Genomic DNA, 21,561 nt, shown 5'->3' on the forward strand with positions numbered 1-21,561 from the left:
GGCAGGTAAGTGGCAGGGAAAAAAACAGCAAGGGAAACATTACATTTCTTACTCACATCAGCCATTTGCTTAGGTCCTCAGCAACCTCATCACCTCCAAGTAGCTGGAGATGAAGAGCTACCTTTAATAGTGGGTGCATCATACAAAATTTGCTGAATGATTGTATTGTCTTGCCCCTTACAAAACAAGAGCAAGGCAATTTTTGTAGGGGAATTAAGATCTTTTACTAGACTGGTGAGTACAGCTGAAAAAAATCCAAACTTTCTGGTATGCATGAAATGTAGTTTGGATTAATGGAAAAAATACTACCTTGATCTACAAGTCCTGTCTTTTCTTTGTTCCTAAGCAATCACAACTACAAAAGCTGATTTTCACAGGTGGGTAAACTGACATACAGACATTTCAGCAGCACTGTCTTCCACCGCTGCTGCTGATTGTGCGTCAAAAAAATCCTTACATTTATATCCTTATCATTTAGAGTGTAAGCAAATCATCAAAGAAGTTACTAGAAATGAGCATGTGAGACAGCAATTCAGTATCAAAGGGGGACAGGAAACAGCACTTGTTAGCACCTTGCATCCAAGTTAATCAAAGCAGTTTGCAAACTTTCTGAAATCCAGCCTCACCACAAATCTGTCAGGCAAGGAAACGTTACTACCATCATTTCCCAGATGGGAAACCAGTGACAGAGGCATAGGTCATGAAAAGGCACTGACAACAGTTAACAGTACTGCTCCACTAATTGATACCCACTCCCACATTTAACTACGAATATCGTTCGGATGCTGTAGCCATCTAAAAGAGCTTTCTAAACATTCACACGTACATCTACAGTGATCATCTGAGCAGCAAGTGAAATAGGTTTGAACATAGCTGTTCCTCTCCTGCTGGAAGAACTTCACTAAGAAACCTTACACAGACATGGCTGAATCTTGCAGACCAGCTGGCTGCCTAATGTCCTAGTCCTGAGCCAACTTCTTCTCCCAGGACCTATTTTGTAGGGGACGAAACAGATGCACCACAGCTGGACCACCATCTCAGAGTTGTTCTCAAACCACTGGATCCTGATTATGTTTACAGCAATACATCTGCAGCCATTAATTTAAATACTATATTTCCACTAAAGCACATATTTGAATATCTGTCAAACTTATTTTCAATTATATATATATTTGGCTGTACCTTTCATCCTATGCCTGTGACAGGAAGATCAGAAGACAGGGATTGTGCTTCTCAGGCTCCAAGAACCTGGCTATCTAAGAAACACAAGCCAGCCCAGAAATCCCAGTGCTAGGCCCTTGGCAGTGCACTGAGCTTGTTACTGCTGCTGCTCATTTCTGCACTGAGGCCACCACTCACCATGGTACCCTGGCATGTTTCTGAAGAGGGCCACCTCAAAGCAGGGCTGTAAGCCAGTCAAGAACTCAGATAGGGGCTGGCTGTGGGCTGATATGTAATTCACATTACTGAATGCCATTCCTAGAGTGGAAACCTCTAATGGTATTACTTACTTTTTTTCCAAGGGTAAAACTCATTTGACAACAGTTAATGCTAGCTGTATAGGTACAATGCTGCTTCCATCACCACATCTGATGGAAGAGGTAGAACTGAGAAGGTCTAGTGTTGTATAGCTGCATAATTACTATTAATAAATACTACCTGAACTAATTCACATACTGTCTCAGTACACAGTGCTGGTGGGAAAATCACTGGCTTCAGACAGAACAATAATTTTCGTTAATACCACAAATCAAATGTAGTGAAATGACATTCTCGTGAGCATATCTGACTGCTAGGCTTGCTGCAAGCCTTTTCTTTCCTGAAAGGCAATGAATCTCTGATGCTGACGATTTGCTTTAGAGCATCTCTTCCTTGCAAATGCTGGAAATATTTCTGAACTACTTTTAGGGTTATGCTATTTCGCATACAAATTTTTGGCCAAATATATTTGCCTTGAGCTCTGTTTTTCTATTTCTGTAGTATTATGAAAACACTAACACAGTTAAAAAAAAAAATAAAACCAAAGCAGGAATGATAAATACTTACCACTTGGCTTATGTCATATCCCCAAGGAAGGAAAAGAACTCCTGTGTTATATTTCTCCCAGTGTGAACACATAAAGTTAAACAAGACAATGCTTAAATATATATACATTGTATATACAGAAATTCCACTCTTCCCATTGTCCCGGGAACAGACAGAAAAAAAAGAAAGCACAAAAATGGAGGTAGCCCAGCTATCCAGCCCGTGGTCAAATAATTCTCCCAGAGGAGTGCTGGACTGAGTCCTTCGAGCATGTTTCCCATCTATGGAATCTAGAAGGATCGGGAAAGGAAAAGAAATAAAGAGTTAGATTACAACAAAAAGATACACTTCACTACTGCCATATATAACATATGGGAAAAATACATCAAAGACAGCAAACTGAAGCACAACTGTGGCTTCAAATATCAACATGTTAGGATTGCTTGTAAAATATTTGCTTCAGTTGTCAAATGATTTTTCTGTCCTTACCTTCACTCTTAAACTAAATGCCACCTTCTTTGCGTGCTTTAGAAAGACATTCATAATTACTTGTCCCCAAGGATCTTTAAAGACTTTAATGTCAGTCCCTATGATCCGTTTCTCAATGAAAGCACTGAAAAGTGTCCATAGGACTTCTTGCCCATCTATTGGTGTTGTGGATCCTCTGAGACTTCAGACCACTTATGGAGTAGTATCACTAAGGCATTTAGGTTGCCTGATGCTAAATGCCTCCATGACTAACTGTTACGTGGCATCCTCAAACACGAAATGTCACAAAATGTGTTTGTGTGTGTACCTACATAAGATGTTTTAAAGAGTCTTTTGGGTGAAATCTTAGGATACAAGAGCCAGCAGGGTGCCCAGGTGCCCAAGAAGGCTAATAGCATCCTGGCCTGTATTAGAAACAGTGTGGCCAGCAGGGTCAGGGAAGTGATCATCCCCCTGTACTAGTTCTGGTGAGGCCGCACCTCAAATACTGTGCTCAGCTTTGGGCCCCTCACTACAAGAAAAACTTTGAGGTGCAGGAGTGGCGCCAAAGAACCTCAATGAAGCTGGCAAAGGATCTAGAGAACAAGTCTGATGAGGAACGGCTGAGGGAACTGGGGAGAAAAGAAGGCTCAGGTAAACCTTATCGCTCTCTACAACTACCTGAAAGGAGGCTGTAGTGAGGTGGGTGCTGGTTTCTTCACTAACATAACAAGTGATAGGACAAGAGGTAACAGCCTCAAGCTGTGCCAGGGGAGGTTTAGATTGGATATTAGGAAAAATTTCTTCACCAAAAGGGCAGTCAAGCATTGGAAAAGGCTGCCAAGGCAGTGGTGGAGTCACCATCCCTGGAGGTATTTAAAAGACCCATAGATGTGGCACTTAGGAGCATGGTTTAATGGTGGCCTTGGCAGTGTAGGGTTAATGTTTGGACTTCATCTTAAAGGTGGTTTCCAACCTAGATGATTCTATGCTTCTACAAATACCTTACTATTAAGGCGAGTTATATGTTGATCATTTATACTAAAATTATTGAAAGATGCCCAAACACTCTACTGAACCTCACTCTAAGGATGCAGCTGGACAATACAGTTTGAGTCAATCTGAGAGTTCAGTGCTGTTGCACTCTCAGCCTGCTCAGCTGGTGGAAAGACAGCAAACATTATACTTTCTTCAGGGTCACTGAACAGAACTGGCAGTGTGAATGCTATAAAAAAGAAGGGAGGTGGCACCATGGAGGAGCAGTGAATGCAGGGAGGAGGAGGAGGAGGAAGGGGTTTACAGCTATAACCTTTCTTAGTTGTATTGCCAGTCCATACCCTTAATCTCTTCTCTGAGCTGTGCTGGTGAGAAATAGAAACTTTTTCTTAAAGTGAAGTGTAAATATGCAGGACAAATCTCTTAGGAAAAAGTACACAGAACAAGCCTTACAGATTACTTGTTGTTACCCTAAATCTCAAAATAACATGGAGAATTTTGCTTTTCTTTTTAATGTTACTTGGAAGGTACTGTAGCTAATAGTTATTAGCTATTGATCATTAGTAACCCAAAACTGACCAGAGATACAGCTCAGCAGAGTGAGACCAAAGACTCCACAGCTGCTATAGATCATATGCTACTTACTTCTCCAGATTATCTGGCGGTACTCTGAGTTTTGTTTAATGTAAATATACTTCAGGGATCTAAACCAGGACAACATGGGATTTCATTCCATACAGATTTTAGACCATCTCCCTATTGGAATACCTAAACAGCTGTGAGAGCTCCTCCTCTCAAATACAAATCTCTTGAGACAGTTCTTACAACTCTGAAAATTAGAGATCTCATAGAGGATTTCAGATCTGAATTGTCAGCATCTTAGTGAAATGTGCAGAAAAAAAACTGCATAAGTTTGAGGTTACTGGAATAGTGTTGCTACAAAAGTAGAAATTCTTTAGTCTGTTAAAGGATATTTCTGAAACTTAACTACCAAATAGGTATGTAAATATCCCAAAACAGTTTATGGTCTTTTATATCTCAAGAACATCTACCCAAATTGGAGAGAATTCATTTATAGGGATAAAAAAGTATTTTAAAAATGAGAATGATAGAAGATTTGTCTGTTCATATATTATTTTAGGTTGTCCAAAAGAATATTCATACTAGATACTGAAATACATACAGCACAGTGAAAGAGTGGTTTTCATCTTGCAGGAATCTTAGTTTTACTGAAAAAAGTTATGTTTATAATGGTGTCATAAAATACAGTGCTCCTAATTATAATGAGCATGGAGAAAAATACAGGAACTGTATAACACATATGTAAAATTGGATTTTCATAATCCTTTATACACATTTTCCATGTGGTTTCACTAGCATTTTAAGAGACTGAAAATATTTTCTGTTTAGGTTTCAATTTGAAACCATTCACGCCAACAACTCTGCATGTTCAATAGTGGACATACCCTCTGTCACACTTCCATTGCTTTGGAATTCTTATATTACAGTTTTGTCTCATAAAGGTTTATAAATCTTCAGTTTTATTAAAGTTTATATAACTTTTAAATAGTGGAATTCAAAATACCAGCAAAGAGTACTCTATTTTACAGACGGGGAAAAGATACCAAACCACCTTAAGAAGGGCAGGAAAAAAGAGCAGCATGCTAGGGAGTTTGGTGAGAGTAACTGTGTCATTAAAAAGAAGCTGAAAGAGATTAAAACTGCATATTTGGCTAGTTATTATGGCCCTTTGCAGTCTTCCAAAAGGAAAACTTTGGCCATGCAGAATTAAATCTGAGACTAAATATTTCCTGAAGTGGCTTGGAGAGCAGACATAAAAATCTACACATACATTAGTTCATTATAGCTTTGACTGTCAACATCATATTCCTTGTCTTCCAAGTATTAGGAACTATAGGCCTCACTGGCAAATAATGTACATTAAGAATCTCAGAAGCTGAATTTCCAATGAGCTTTCAGTGGTGTCATACACTAACAGCTCCAATATGTAATTCCTATTTACAAAACAATAGCCACTTCATTAAATTCCATACAATTACATAAAGAATTATTTTCACAAAAGAAACTGCTGCTTCTGCTAATGATTATAGAGAGTTGTTAGGGAAATCTGACTGGTAGTCAGACTCAAGGGACTGTTGTTCCAGTGATTTTCATCTTACAAATACAAAGAAATTCTGGACCAAATAATTTTGGCACAAGCTTGCCACTTGAACAGAAATGTAAAGGCATTTACAATGCAGAGGGAGATGTCTGCACAAGGGGATACTCCCAGGTTAATCAAGATAGCTCTACATGCATGGGTCTGACATCAGAAATGGCCAGCATCTTTGCACAACAGTGCAGTGTACATCTAGAACACATATACATCTAGCCTGGGTATCTTAAAACATGAGGCACAAAAACATACGGCTACACACTGCAGTGCAGAGTCTTGTAAGAACCAGCTCCAAAGAAAGGGTACATTTACACAGCACAGTGCAGTCCATATAACTGTACTACCTTGAGTCCGCCCAAAAATTAACTCTGTTGCTCCACATTGTGGAGAGATTAGTTTGGAATGAGAGGAAGCAAAAAGGCCATGCTAATGTGGATCTCACTCCCACATCTGCATCAGCTCAGATCTACACCTTCACACCACTGCGCAGCAAGGTGCAATGTGCCTAAAAATACAGTCACAGTGTGATATAAAAAGTAAAAATGGAATCTGAGATTGAAACTCAGGTGTAGGTGTTATGGGAGAAAAACAGCAACAGGAAATTAAAAAAAAAATCAAACAACTTCATCTCCACAGGCAGCTCAGGCCTGTCACCACGTTCATACCATCTCTCCTGATGCACACCTTAAGCACCAAAGCACCTAACACTTTAAAACACAACACTATACTCATTTTCCTTTTTCTCTGCTGTAAAGGGTAACCATTATTTTCCCTGTCTTTGAAAACACACTCCATTAATGCTTGTGTCAGGAAACTTCCCACAGTGTCATCACTGGGGGCCAAAGACTTTTATGAAATCAAACAGCAATGACTACTGTTACTTAATGATTTCCATTGTTCCTCTAAAATAATTTGAACTTTCAAGAGGGATAAGAGCTACAGTCATAGAACCTCTAAGATATAATTATATTAATTTATCCACAATGCCTTTTCATCTCAACATCAGCAGTAGTGCACTAGTAGATAAAACTATATGAAGATGCCAGACATGTAAATTATTTGATTGTACTTTACCTAAAGCATAAGCACAAAAGGTGGTAAAAGCACTGAACAGCCACACCCAGGTGGGAACAAGTCCAGGACTGGAACCTGAAATACATTGAGCACTGAGTCAGTGTAACAGCGGTTAACATCAAAGAAATCCACCGAGATATGCATATACATACGAACAACCTGCCACTGATTAGCCCACTACATCAAACAGATTGAAATAGTCAGTTTTGACCTTAAGTCACCAGTAAGCTCCATCAAAGAAGCAGTGAGCAGACTTGAATGTGTATAGACTGTAAAGAACAGAAGGTAGAGGGTTTTTGGTTTTGAAATGACTATGGTATTGCACAAAACAATGACACTGACTAGGCAAAAGCTTTTACAGTTATGGGAAGACTATCCATCTACAAGTGAGTTAATGTAATGCTAAAGGGAAAAAAAAATACTTTTCAAGCATGATCATTATTATTAGTGCCAAGGTGGGTTTTGCGTAGCACTTTTACTGTATAGATCTGAACAGGAATTTATGTCCTTTGGACAGGACAGATATTAGCACCTTTTATTTTTTTTTTCCTTGAAAAAACAGAAGAAAGTTGAATTGGACAGAACCCAGGGTTCTCTTATTGCTCTGCTGATAGCAATAATGCAAGGTTATAATTGTTTTTTTAAAGAAACCAATCCTTGTTCCAAAGAGCATTCTATATTACATTAAACATCATTCAGCAAGGACTACACCAGCACTAAACAACTGTAAGTGCAAAGCCCTCTCAGGTTTCTGGCATTCGGCACCAAACACAGGGAATGCTTGTACACAGAGGTGTGTCCTTGCTGGACAGGGAAACACCGGTACCTAAAGCAGTGCCCTGGCCACCTTTCTGTCAATGCGTCATCTTGCCACTCTGAAAGGAAAGATGGCAAGTTCAGAGTCCTAGCTGCAAATTTGCAAACTGTAGAATGAAAACCAGCTGTCCAGGAAATGAAGTCCTTTATTTCTGATCCTAGGTATGGGATTGATATATGATACTCAAAAGGCTCATAAGGTTGCATGAACGGTTTCAATCAATTGAGAAATGATGGGCGCTGTTCTCGTGTGAAATGGAGAAGAGATTTCAAACTACACATAGAGGTCCCAACTCTAACAGGCTTAATCACCATTTTAAATGTCTTCGAGTTCAATGTATGTCTACTGGGAATGCGTCAAGGTAAAATTATGCCATTCAAAGATCTGTGCCAGATGCTCTTTTGTTACAGAACTTAGTAAATATGAGCTACATTGATTTAAAAAAATCCCAAAAATGTATAAGGATGATGCCAAACAACTACATAATATGCTGGTACTGAAAACTTAGTGCTCATACAGGGTTATTTTTGAACCAAAACTGCTAATAAGTATCCCTGCCTCTAGAACTGTTGTGATAAATGTACAAATAGCTCACCCCACAGAGTACCTCCTGAACTTAACCACAGATGTAAGAGACGAAAGACAGCAAAAAATACCCCAAACATAATTGTTTCAGGAAATAAACATGTTAAATCTACACCAAATTGTCTAGTTTAAAGAAAAGCAAAGCTTTTTATATATAAATCACCTGGGAGATGCTTACTACTTTTCGTAGCCTCCAAGCTGGTCTGAGAAGCCCAGAACTGAAAGCTAAGGAGCAATCTGCTCCAAAAAGCTTTTGACTTGGTCTGCCATGAGGAGCGCATATGGACTTGGACTTCAAAAGTCACCATTTCAAGAGACATTTGTTTAGAAACTATTTCTTCTTTGTCTAGAAGCTGTCTTAAATGAGAGGTGGAGTAATTAAAGGGAAATGAACTTGTTCAGACACCCATTTAGGTATTAGGAAATGGGAAACCCATTAAATTTTTATAAAGAACATTAGGGTTGGTTTTGGCTGTGTACTGAAGTCCTGGAATACCCTTTAAATAAAATGAGATGTTATCATAGACTTCAAGCAGCACATGCAGAAACCCATACTTAGGGAGAACACTAAATAAGATTTTTCAACAAAATGATCTAAATTTATAATGCCATGTGTGAGGTCAGATCCTCCTATATGCACATGGAGCTTCATTAAGGGAGTGAGTGGAAGATCCAAGTATCTGATACTTCCCTGTATAATTCAGAAGTATGACATAAGCTGCTCACTAATCATACAACACGAGGATATTTACCTGAGGCAGTGTAGTCCCAGTCATAGGAAGATATTAGAAAATAATTTACTAAAATCATGACAAATCCAGAGAATGTTAGCACATTGGGGGCGATCCACAAAGGCACTACCTGTTGAAAAGAAAGAAAAAAATGTAAGAAAAATTCTATCTCAAATTGCAAGTCCTACTTTAATTAAATATTTTCTATATTATATCAGGAAAGGAGAAGCCTGTGCATGACATCAGCAATGTTCAGATTTGTGCATATTTTCCCATTTTCAAATTAAAATAACAGTTTTCATTTCTGAAATTTATTTTCAAATGTAATGTTCTTTCCTGATTTTTGTAACTGCAATAAAAATCTCATTTTAAAATGTTGTATATCCTATGTTATACATTATCCTTATTTTCCCAGCCACCAAGGAAAGCTATTTGCAATTGTGTGAATCACAACTGCAAGAAGGCTGCAGCACCCCAGTGTGGTAATTCAGCATTCACACGGCAGGTTTTTTAAGCATTCTATTCCCACACTACAACAAGGAAATTTCCTCTTCTAAAAGAAATCAATAATTTCCAACTCAAAACATCAACAAAGTCAGGCACTGAGCTCATTACACTTCTAGATTCAGAATATCTCCCTGTTCAAAGCAGTTACCTACTTCTCTGGATAGTAACTTTCTACAAGGTCTCCCTCTTTAGTCACAAATTATAAACACTCCATTAATTCATTCTACTTTGCAGAGCGCTGAAAAGGACTCTCTGACTTTGCCTAAGCCTCTAATTCTTTGCCCCATTAACTGTTCTCAGCTCTTCATCCCCTGCAGCTTTAAGGTATTCCTTACACTGCAACAGGGATCCTTTCTGATAACACTCTCCCCAAGCAACACAGTTTCTCTAGAATATTTTCAGAAGCAACATACACAGCTTCCTATGTGATTTTTAGACAGAACATATTTGCAGTAATACAAGTATCAATCACTACCATCACTCAAATTCAGTATCAATATATTCAAACCATATGAATATTGGAGACTTATAATCAAGTTCTTCGGAGTGTCTAAGGCTTCAACACTATAATAAAGTACACTATAAAATATTGCAAAACAATATTAAAGAAAAAAGTTAAATCATTTCAGATACTAATGATAGTTTTGAAATCAAATGTCTTTTTAATTTCTTTGGACTAGCTAGATGGACAGACATGAATATATATTATTTTGTATACATATTTACATTTTCTCTCTCCTATTACTACATGAAAAATTGCATGTGAATTTGAATGCTTGAACTGACTATCCTGACTAGATCCTCTTTTTCTACTATAGAACAAGTAATAATATTCAGGAAAAAATGTGCAATTAATGTTGTACCGTGTAAACTTTCAAAACTCACATGAAAATTCCTGAATATTCTTCTTAGATGTTTTCTTTAATAACATTGGGAAAAATAAGAAATCTGATTCACTTTCCTTATGAATAGGATTTTATCATTAATTCTAAGATACTATATGTCAGCTTTTATAGTATTTAAAATACATCATGGAATGCATACAGTTACAATTAAAAAAATTCATGTATCATTCTGAGCCTTCAAAAGCCCAATTCTAAATCCCTAAGAACAGCTGACAGCAAACATTCACTGAAGCTTCTTTAGGAGAACACCTGAGGAGGAATCCTTCACTGCACAGTCTCCTCTTCTTACAGTGACTGCATGCTCAGCATGCAGCAACAGCAGCACATCTCCTAATTTTGCTACCAGGAGATGCAGAAACCTTGTAAGATGGAAGCTTGGAATTTATCTGATGTCTATGACCTTACATGAAATAAGGACAGACACTCAATGAATTACAGATCGGCCTCTTTTAAGCTAAAACCTAGATCAAAATAGTGCGTTTAAGGCAACCTGTGGATGAACCTTTTACATGGATATACAGATGCCATCCATTATATTATTTAAAATGACTGATTTCTCCTGTATGATTCATAATAACTGTTGACTATTAAATAAAGTGGAGCAACATAAGTATCTGCTTTATAATTAGGCTCATCATTCTAAATAGTCACAATGCCATTATTAAGTTATTACAGGAAATAATTTATGATTTCACAGTGCAAACATGAAGAGGGTACTTTAACCCACTTTCTTGCTAACATCATGCATTTTAAGAAAGAAACCATCAAAGAATACTTGCAATCCCTTTGGCTAGTAGACACACCATGAAAAACAGTTATGGGAGATCTATCCTCTGGAAAACAGCCTCTCCTGCAGTTAAATCCCTAAGCACACTCTTTTGATCCTTAATGAACCTAATCTGTCTGGGTATTTGGAAGGTATCTGGAAAATATTCCAGTTGCAGAATCCCTTTTGTTACATTTAATGCCCCTTATTCTTTAGGTTGGTATTACACTGCCATCACCCTATTTCACAATTCAAAAATTACAGGGTATTAAAGACTAAACTTTACACATGTTGGAAAAATACAGCCCGAATTTACTAGTATCCTACAGAACAATATCTTGCAATCTTTATTATCTAATTAACACACAGTAGAAGTCTAACACATCAATGCACTACATGATTAATACAACTGGAGATGCCCCTGGGGACAATCACATCTGCTTTCCTGCAAAATCATGTTAAAAAACTTTAAGTTCCACAAAATGCTCATTTCTGTTTTAATGGGTCCATGGCCATTCATGCTAAAAGCCTTAACACAAAAAGCAAATGTTTAAATATATCAACTATTTGAATAACAAATGGTAGAGTACACGTTTATGTAAAGCTCTGTTCAAACTTAAAATATTCCTTCACTTAAGTCACTTGAGACCACTAAAAATCTATTCATGCCCAATTCTAGTGATAAAATCAAAGATTATAAAGGCAAGAGAGGGGGAAGTAATTGACTTCAGTGAAGCTGGCACACACCTGCCTATCCCAGTGGGATTTCCTCCTTTTCCTCTCATTGTTCTGCATCAATGTGATTTCCCATGAATACAAATAGAGGAGGAATATTCAGTTTATGTATCCAAGTAGTACTATCCATTATGTGTCAGACAGCACATGACCGTGCTTTATTATAAAATACAAATCTTCTCATTAAAGGCAAAAGGATGGAGCATTGAATTAATTTAAGACAAAATACCTATAGCTGCAAAATCAGAATAGTTTTAAACAACACACAGAGAAAGTTAATTGTTACTCTGTAGTTTCTTACACGTGTATAGTTTCATACAATGTGGAAAAGCTGCCACAGACAGGAGTATCTCAGAGTACTTCAAGCCTATTATAGAATTCAGGCATTAAACATTACCCTTCACTTTCTGCTTCAGCATCAGATTCAACAGATTTCTGAACCACATACATCCAAAAACGGCGCTGAAACTGACACAGGCACATGATACAGTGCATAAGAAAGATGTCCTTGGAAGAGTAAAGGAAGGAAGGTCATGCTCAGGATTTTCAGGAAAAATTCTAACTTAAATGCACAAATTCTTTGCTTTCCTAGCACCCCCATCACAGGTAAATGAGCTGGGTTATGATAACATGTTTTCATTTCCTATTATGTCGAGATCCCAACTCATAAATTCCCATATCATATCTGATGTCAGGCTCTTCTTAATTTCTCATAGGAAATACATCTTACAATGAATGATAATAATGTCTCATTCATAGAAGACATACTTTCCAATTAATTCTGTTGCAGAACATAGACAAACTTGTGTTGCAAATAGGACTAAATTGACAGATGAAAGGCCAGACCTAAATCCCAAGCCTCTGTTCTCATAGATTTGTTTGTTTGTGTGTTTGCCTGGCTCTGTGAAGTTTAGGTTGTTTTAATGCCTCTAGAATCTGGTAAAAATAGTCCCTGTAGAATGTTTATTTTCTCGAGATTAGAAACTAAAAGCTAAGTGATTCATATGTGCTCTCTCAGTTCTGATTTTTATCTCTAGGAGCAATCAAGATGACTCTACTGCAATCTCCATTACGTACTGCTTTCCCCTCTGCAGCTGTGCATTCCCAGCTCGTCTGCATTACTCTGATTTTACCTGGCAGTATTTTTCATGTTAGAATGACTACTTCTACAAAAACTGAAAGCAGTATAATTTCCCTCTAAATCCTTGTGATAAATACTGAGAATTATCCTGCAATGCTCTGGCACCAGAAGGCAAAGCAGAATGTTCATTGCTGTATCTTCAGAGTTCAAATCAAGCCAAATAATAAAGTACAGACAGTACCCACTCCAGTCTTTGGTTCAGTACTCAGATCTCCCAGCTTTTGACATAGGTTTTCAGTCCTGTGCTCTGGTTTAGGTTCTCCTGCAGCAAGAAGTGAACAAAATCATTCTCACCTAAAATTTAAGGAGGTTTAAAAAAAATCTGAAGAGGTAGCATTCTAATAGGATCTATCACCCTATGCTACATGGGTCAAGAATATTGCTTTTCTTCTGGGAAAACCGTGCAACCATTTGAAGAACTTATCTCTAAAGGAAGTTTTTAGCTGATAATACTCTCCCTTGAATTTGATAGCAGATGAATACCCATGGATCTCCTAAACCAAAGCTAAAGCACATAGTACAGCCTCTGCTCACCTCCTGTGCTGGACTCCAGAGTGCTAAGAGGGGGGTGGGGTGGAGTATGCTTTTCTGCTTCATTGTTATCCTTAATATTACGATGGGAATGAAAACAGGGTCTTTTAGCTGAATTGCTGAATTCAGTTTCTCATCTTTCAATTGCTTTTTTCTCGTACCTTGTGTGGGTTGTTTTTTAATTCTTAAGTTAGGTCACATAAACGCTTCCATGAAATTAACATTGAGGTTATAAGCAAGAGATTGATTTTCCTGCTATATCAAGCATAAACAATACCTGAATTATAGAACCCAAGGACGGCAGATCCAATAGCACTCTGACCACATAATCCTTTTTGTTTATATATAGGTTTGTTTTCAAGTCTGCTGCACTTTAAAGATTTCCCCTAAGAAGGCAGATGCAGAAGTCGTTGCTTCCTTGGAGATCAATAAGTTCATATTTGTTTCAGATAATGTTGTTGTTTGTTGGGGTTTTTTTTTGCCAACAACATCAAAACTTATTGTGAGCTGGTTTATTTTTAAAAACTGCATGTCATAATGCATTCAAGAGATGCCATCTTCCAATCGTTACGGTGATCATGGTAACCGCTCTCATTCTCAGCTTCTTAGAGAAACGCCTAGCTCCTCTGAGCAAGTACCCTTGGGAGAAAATGAGACAGTACTTGCATAAAATCATGTGCACAGAACAGAGAGAAAGCCAGGCTGCTGTTAGGTGGCATATGCTGCACAAAAATAATTTGTACTCAGTAAACGCATCAATGTCTGCAAAGCTGTTTAATGAAAGATGTAATAATGAAAGATGTAAAAAAGAAACAGCTTCCCTTTATATAGTGATCAGAAAAAAATTAACAAACCTTATTTTTGTAATAAAAAACCCACCTCAAAATCCAAACATACTCAAATACAGCTATATATCCCGAAACATGTTTCCTATATACAGATATCTTAATTTCAGCTTTACTGATCACTTTGCATTTTTAAACGAAAATACATGCTGTATTTAAAAAAGAATAAATAAAATCTTACATCATCATTGATATTTCTATTAAAAAAAAATTCTTACCTTAATAATTTTGTTCCAGATGGGCTGCATAATATACACAGATAAAGGATTTGTATCCACAGCATTGTACTGTGAGGAAAAAAGCAAACATGTCAAACAAAGCACTGAACAATGCATATTTTCCCATCACTTTATATCTTTCAGCATCTAAGAACAATCCCTCTGAGTGTGAGTGGTGTCAATTTATTTTACTCCGATGACTATTCATACAGCTTTAATTTAATTTAAAAGCATTGGCCTGATTTACAATTGTCTTGATAGCAACTGCATGTACTAACACAAAGGTTTAGGTTTGTGAAATGGCAAACAGTTCTGTAGTCACATTTTACTTTTAAACTCTTAATAATTTTAAAAGTTATCCTATAAGACTCTGCATTTCTACCATATTTTGGATTTAATACCTTTCTTTGCACTATTAGTAATGCATAGTCTGAGCAGCAGTTCACTGCTAGTACTTGGAATATATAGCGCATATAGAATATGGTCTTAAGCGGAATATTTTCTCAGAGATACATAGCTTTTGACATAGTAACACATTGCATTTGCCTTACGGTAATTAATGTAAGGTGATGTTATGATAAAAATAAGCTCTAAATTAGCATAGTTCATTACCACAGTAAAATCTACCTATTGGAGTGACGTGTAAAACATTACGTGTATTTATAAATTCCAATGAGTACATATCTGTTTCTTTTGCAGAAAGTATTTCAGAAATGCGAGCCCACCCCAAATTGCTGTTGTCTACTTTCTCCTCAAAGGATAGTATCAAGTTTTATCCTGCCCTAAGATTGCAGAACACAGAACAACCTGATAATACCACTCACAACTACATTCTTGAGTCCACAGTGGAAGAAATCAGCCATCATTGGGGTAGTACATGTAATTCTTTTAGAAATACTTAGACCTTGAAAGTGCATATATGGCTTATGTTGTCATATGCATATGACTCACATAGATTCAGATATGTCTACACATCATTGTCCAAACATCATGCGTGGACAATGGGAAGAAGATAGAGGTGTGTTAAACCACAATTTGTCAAAGCTGTTCACATGCAGAAGAGCTGATGACAGAAAGGCTTTCATGTCACCTAACTTCAGCTAACAGCTAATTGTTCTCTAGTTAATTTATCGGCCTCTCTTAGCCAATTACCCTCTGTGTGAGATTGCACTCTGGAAGTACCTGTTTCAAGTCATTAGTTCTCAAAAGAGCTTAGACACTTGTCTTAAACTTAGGCATCTTTTTGATGACTGAAGTCTGGCAAGATTAACCTCAGTTTCAGTATCCCCATCTCCAAGCTTTTACACACACACGCTTAACCTGCACACATTTGAGCTAAGAGCTTTCAGCGGACAAGTGCAAGTGAGACTAAAGATGAATGCAGCATGCTTCAGGTTTTGAATGCACAGTCTATGACTTTTCATCTAATCTTTTTGAGGATATCAGGCTATGGAGTGCTTAAGAACTCTTCCACACTTTTCCTTTTTCCAGTTACATACAAAGGATACATTTTAATTACTTTCTGGGCAAAACAAAGCATTTCATAGTTGTTCCGTAATTTGTGGTTAAGTTTTAATCACAGATAATAAATGTAGTATGCTTATAAAATTAATATAACACAGTTACATGTAGCACATACATATAGGCAAATATCCAAGAAATAACTCAGACGAGGCAGACTAACTTTCCACATGGAAAAAAAAGAACAGTTTAGTGAAATGTACATCACCATTTTTTTTTTTTTTCTAAAACTACTGGAAGTGTCACTTAGGTGTGTCATTTTTATCTGCTTCTGCCACCCATATTATTTAAACCATGCGACAATTCTGTCATCGAATGGTTTTCTGCCAAGAATACATACGTATATTACCTCAGAAAAAATGAATTTCCTGGTAAAACTAAAGTTTTCAGTATTCTGTATTTCTTTGCAGCTCCAGATGCTGTATTTTATATTGCATCTTTCAGACACTGATTATTACAAATGATTGATCTTTTGATGGTCCTGCTTGCATGCATATTATCCCAGTCTGAACCATTCATGGTCTTTGATTATACTTATGCCAAAACCAACAAGAATACCAAGCCATACAATACCTATGCCAAGAGAACAGTCAGCTAGTACTTAATTCACATAAAAAGTATGGAAATCCTCTGAAAATGAAGAAAATTCAAAGCATCCACTAGCACTGTTGAGGTTCCAGGTAATCAGGAATCTACCCAAAGTTTCACTGTTGCTGTTAACAATTTCCCTGCCTCAACTGGTATTCAAAGACTTTGTGAGGTACATAATAATTTGCTGACCAGCAAATTCAATGAATTGAGCCATACTTGGATAAGGATGCACAAAAGTCAATATATGTGACCTTCACTCCTCCTCCTGCTTTGGCTTTCTCCTTTTCCCCTCCATGCCAAGCCTTCAAAATCATGAATAAAATCACAAAGTCCTAGTTAAATAACAACAGTAAAATGAGGCTTTCTACCCAAAATACCCACTGGCTGTCCAGAACTTTTACTTGCTCCCAGGAATTAAAAAAAAGGAAAAACAATATAATGTCTTTAAAATTATTTTCTTAAATATAAATATAAATAAATATAAGAGATTATATGGGGATTATTTAATTTCTACATTTTCTTAAATGGAAACTGTAAGAGATTATGTTGCTTTCCAACATATCTCTATATGAGACATGAACGTAAGACAGCCAAGCTTTTTGTTTGCTTGATCATTTCCAAAGTCAAGCACCAAAAATTGAAACAGTCCTTATTAGAAAAAAAAAAAAAAATAGAATTACAGCCAGCTTCTGTCATCTAAAGACATTTCAAGACCCATCACATTTCATCCTGTTCATTCCTACGTCTGTGGCTGAGCCATGGTCCTCTGGGCAAGGAAAGAACATTCAGCAAATGTGCAGAAGAATGGAAATTTGCTCTTCCCTCGTCAGTAATCTGTTGTAGCCAAACCAAAGGAAATACCCATGGAAAAAGCATTCTGCTAGCTTTCTGCCATGGCAAAAAAAAAAACTTTAGAAATAGAATCTGCTATACAGTTTAACACTCTGCTTTGCTCTGCTCCCAAGAAGCTGCTTACCTCAAGGCCATGAAATCCTGGAGAGTTTAATGTTCACGGCTGCTCAGAAAGTCAAATTACTGAGTAAAATGTTCACATTAAGATCAACAGAGGTGAATGTAAGATTGCACTGAACCTCGTGTTAAAAAAGTACTGCCAATTCCTGTTGCATAATTCTGTCCTTTTCAAGACACTTACAAAGTGGAGGATAAGCACGTTGGAAGTTCTTATGTGCAAAAATGATACAAGTGTTAAGTACTCCCCAGCAAACACTTTCTCCACTAGAAAAGAGATCTTCATTGTCCTTATACAAAGAAGAATAACCTGAATTAAGCAGAAAGCTTCTGTGTAAATATATTTTTTAAGAGGTTGTAATACTTGGGAGGGAGCAGTGAAGGAACAGGAAAAATGGCATTAAACAGCTCCATCTTACTCCCAAGTTTGAAAATGCTTCTGCTGTTTGTTTTGGTTGGGTATTTTTTAATAGCTGATAACTCATTGAAAGCCATCTGCTTTCCCTCTCTGCATTACTAAGATCTTCTAGCAGAGCTAGAAATGAGAATACAGACACCAGACGTGCACAATAAACGTTGATTCAGGCAGCACACTTAAGATGAGCTTTTACTCTGTGTTCTCGCATCTTAATCTCCATCCAAGGAATCCAGCACAGCACCAAGTCTGTACTGGTCAGCTGCCTTAGAGAGAAGAGGATAGAGGATTAAGGTGAAGAGGGGAAAAGGGGTATGAACAGTAAGAAAAGTAAGAGTAAGGAAATACAAGGAATTGAAGAAAAACAAGAGAAAGAAAAATGACCCAAAACAGAGGTCAGAAGACAGACAACTGTTCTGGAGTGGCAGGGCAGAGCCAGCTCACCTGTGGGTCAAAAGCATTCCCAGTGACCAAGGTCTGCACTGCTAAATACAAGATGAATGGTAACCTTCTGGCTCACATTCACACAGCTTAGAAATACCTCCCGTTTTTGCAAACTGGTCACATCCACACCTCACCGTATCTGACGGAGGGCGTTTGGGCCTCATTATCTGGCCCCGCACACCTGAGACAGTATTAGCAGTGGGTAAGTTCCAGTTCAAAGTATCTGAACTAATCTAGAGATTACACTCTAATCTAGCAAAATGGCAGTCGCAAGGCATGCAAGTGAGCATTGTGCATGTTCAAAAATCCAAATGCCCATGTTAGGAGAGAGCTGAAGGATGGAAAAAGCCAAAAAATGGTGTGCACTACCTCCAGAATGGGCCATTTCCAAAACAAAGCCTACTACTGTCTTTGAGAGACCTTCTGGAAAAGAAAGAACCAGGGAGTGAGATAACCATTAATCAGAGCAGCCAGGTGGATGGATCTCCACGGGGGTTCCTGGCCCTCTCCAGCCTTGCACTGTAGAGGTATCCCAATAATAATATTTTGGAATGACTACCATGAAGAGGAGGATACAAAGCATGTCTGCACAAATTTCAGAGTCAGCAGAGAAAACAAGTTGCAAGAAATGTAGTTTCCTTAACTGCTGGGAAACAGTTATTTCAACTCAGGCTGCTCCTTATGCTAACAGACTTCCTTGTACTTCAATTATCCTGTTTCAGGCAGCACCATACTCTGTCATACAGTCTCTATACATTCAGAGATACAGAGTAAAACAGTTGTGCATCATTTGCATTTGAATTGTTGGCATCCAAATGACTTCGTAGGTTTTAATTTTGTATTAGTAGCAACAAATTTGCAGCACTTCACATTCCTGCCTCAAAATCAGCAGACTTTCATTGAATTCATGAACCAGCACATGATTTATTATCTCCATTGCATAGGCTGGGAAACTGAGGCACAGAAAGGCTGCGATTCACCCTAAGAGTATATAGCAAAGGAGACAGCCCATTAGTGTTAAAGACACCACCTTTATATAGATAATTTAAGTATAAGCATTGCCAGTTTATTCAAAGAAAGTCTGCCCATATTGGCTCAACTTTATAATTGAGTTCACTTTTACAAGAGGAAATAAAGAAGACTATTAAAAATGTAAAAGCTGAAAAGTTTCTTTCACAGATAAATTGCTTTAAATAGCTATATACTAGCTAGTAATCATGATTTAGGTAGCAGGATGTTGAATATATGGTTCTGTGATACCTCAAGTATTACATGTGAAGTAACATGCCTGGTACAAAAGAACGCATTAGCTGTTCCCACATGGAAAACATCAGCACCATCTAACGACGACATAAGGACTTGGATGAAGACCAGGAACATTGTGATACCTGCCCTTTTCCACAGGCAAACTCTGACAGGTCAGGCACAGGTATGGAAAAGCCATAGCTGTACCTACGTGCTGACGTTCTAACTCAATGGTCCTGCAGGCGTGGGGAACCTCATCTTAAGTCAAGTGTTCATTGTATTTACATTACCCATGCGAAAAAAAATCCTCTCCATTAGTAAGCAATACCTGGCAAAAGAGCAAATGATGGGAAAATGTGAGAACATGTAAAGAGGTTACTACAAGATAGTCAAGTGTTTGCCTTGTGATGCACCATGGCAGATGTACCTGTGCATGTCATTACCTCATGATAGATATTTGATGAATTGAGGTAACCTCTCCCTAAATGCAGAAGATTCAGGTACTTCATACTTCCAGAGGGGGAAGCACCAAAATGAGAGCAGCTAAAATGCAGTAAGTTTCCCCCACATCTTATTCCACATAAATTGTCACTCTAAAACCAGTTCAAAGTGCTATCAAACTTTTAAAGTGCTATCAAAGTTTTAAAAGAGCTTTGAACCTGCAGTCATTTACATCTGTTCAAAATGAATGAAAAGGGGAGGGTGAAAACAAATAATTCCCTCCTCCTGTTAAAATAACTTTACATGAAGATAATTGAAGACAGCACAAACCAGCTGAGAATCAATACATCGAATTAAAAACAGGCCTTTAAACAAGTGATCTATTGAAAATAGTACTTCTGCAGAGTGGTTTTCCACAATATTTGCATGATGGCACATTTCCACAATGCCACCTGGCCATCTACTGGTCACTTCTCCAGCACATTTAAATGTGAGCTTGTTGCCATTTGGCTTATACTTATACATAGGTGCCTACATCGTGGATGGAAAATTTTGAGGGATCTGCTGATGGAAATGGTTTGAAAAATTGATGTTCCATAGCATATATTTGAAACAAGTGATGAGGTTTTACCATCTGCCATGTATGACTCAGCTATCCCTCTGAGGGCCCCTTCTTTGGGTGCTCTCCTGGGTGCTGAGGACAGCGACTGCATCCCAGCCCTGGTTCCTGGGAGCTTTCAACTAAGCCTCTACCAGTGGGGCAGGATGGGCTGCCAGGCCCAACGCTGCCGCCCCAGGGCCTCCACCTCCCCCAGCCAGCATGGCATGATGACAGCTACCAATACCTTCCTACAGCTTCTTTTATCACACCTCCTCTGTGATTGTGCAATTTCACAATACCTGTGTTCTGTGACAGACAAGGGGACAGGAGAAATGACAATGGATTGAGCGAGGAACATTCTCTTTGGCATTAGACAAGGGGGTTTATGGCTTTGAAGGCTGCAAAATGACCCTCTCAATCCAGGACATGAACCAGTCACCATTTAAGAGAGCTCAGTGGGAAATCTCCCTTCTCCAAATTATTTCATACTTATGCAACATGAACTTCCCTTCTGTAATATCTCACATTTCTGGAACCACACAAAATTAAAGAAAATACTGAAATACTGACACATCTGGTAACTATTATCCACCCATCTTTCAGATTCCTAAAATACATTAAACGTGTAGGGTTTAATTTTACATTATATACATTTTTACAGGTTTGTAGGTGTTATAGGACACAGTCTGGGGTTTTAGAAAAAGCTTCACAAAGGGAAGGAAGAGAAGCATGCTATAAACAACAGAGCTACACAATACAGGATGCCAAATGAATTCCAAATGTTCAGCAGTTTAGAAGTACTGATGTATTCCAA

The 21,561-nt window shown here is 37.8% G+C and overlaps 1 protein-coding gene across 1 annotated transcript in view; it reads right to left on the reverse strand.

Annotated features, from left to right (window-relative positions):
• The window catches only part of LOC308217789 (ethanolaminephosphotransferase 1-like), a gene marked incomplete at both ends in the record, with an annotated part of 52,189 nt that overhangs the window by 22,063 nt on the left and 8,565 nt on the right, over nucleotides 1-21,561 (reverse strand). Inside the window, 4 exons of the mRNA XM_080611140.1 lie at nucleotides 2,047-2,315; nucleotides 6,740-6,814; nucleotides 8,894-9,002; nucleotides 14,521-14,589. Coding sequence (XP_080467266.1) covers nucleotides 2,047-2,315; nucleotides 6,740-6,814; nucleotides 8,894-9,002; nucleotides 14,521-14,589 — 522 coding nt within the window. The remainder of the gene's footprint in view (nucleotides 1-2,046; nucleotides 2,316-6,739; nucleotides 6,815-8,893; nucleotides 9,003-14,520; nucleotides 14,590-21,561) is intronic.

Source organism: Psittacula echo, assembly GCF_963264785.1.
Source record: "Psittacula echo genome assembly, chromosome: 2".
Lineage (NCBI taxonomy): Eukaryota > Metazoa > Chordata > Aves > Psittaciformes > Psittacidae > Psittacula > Psittacula echo.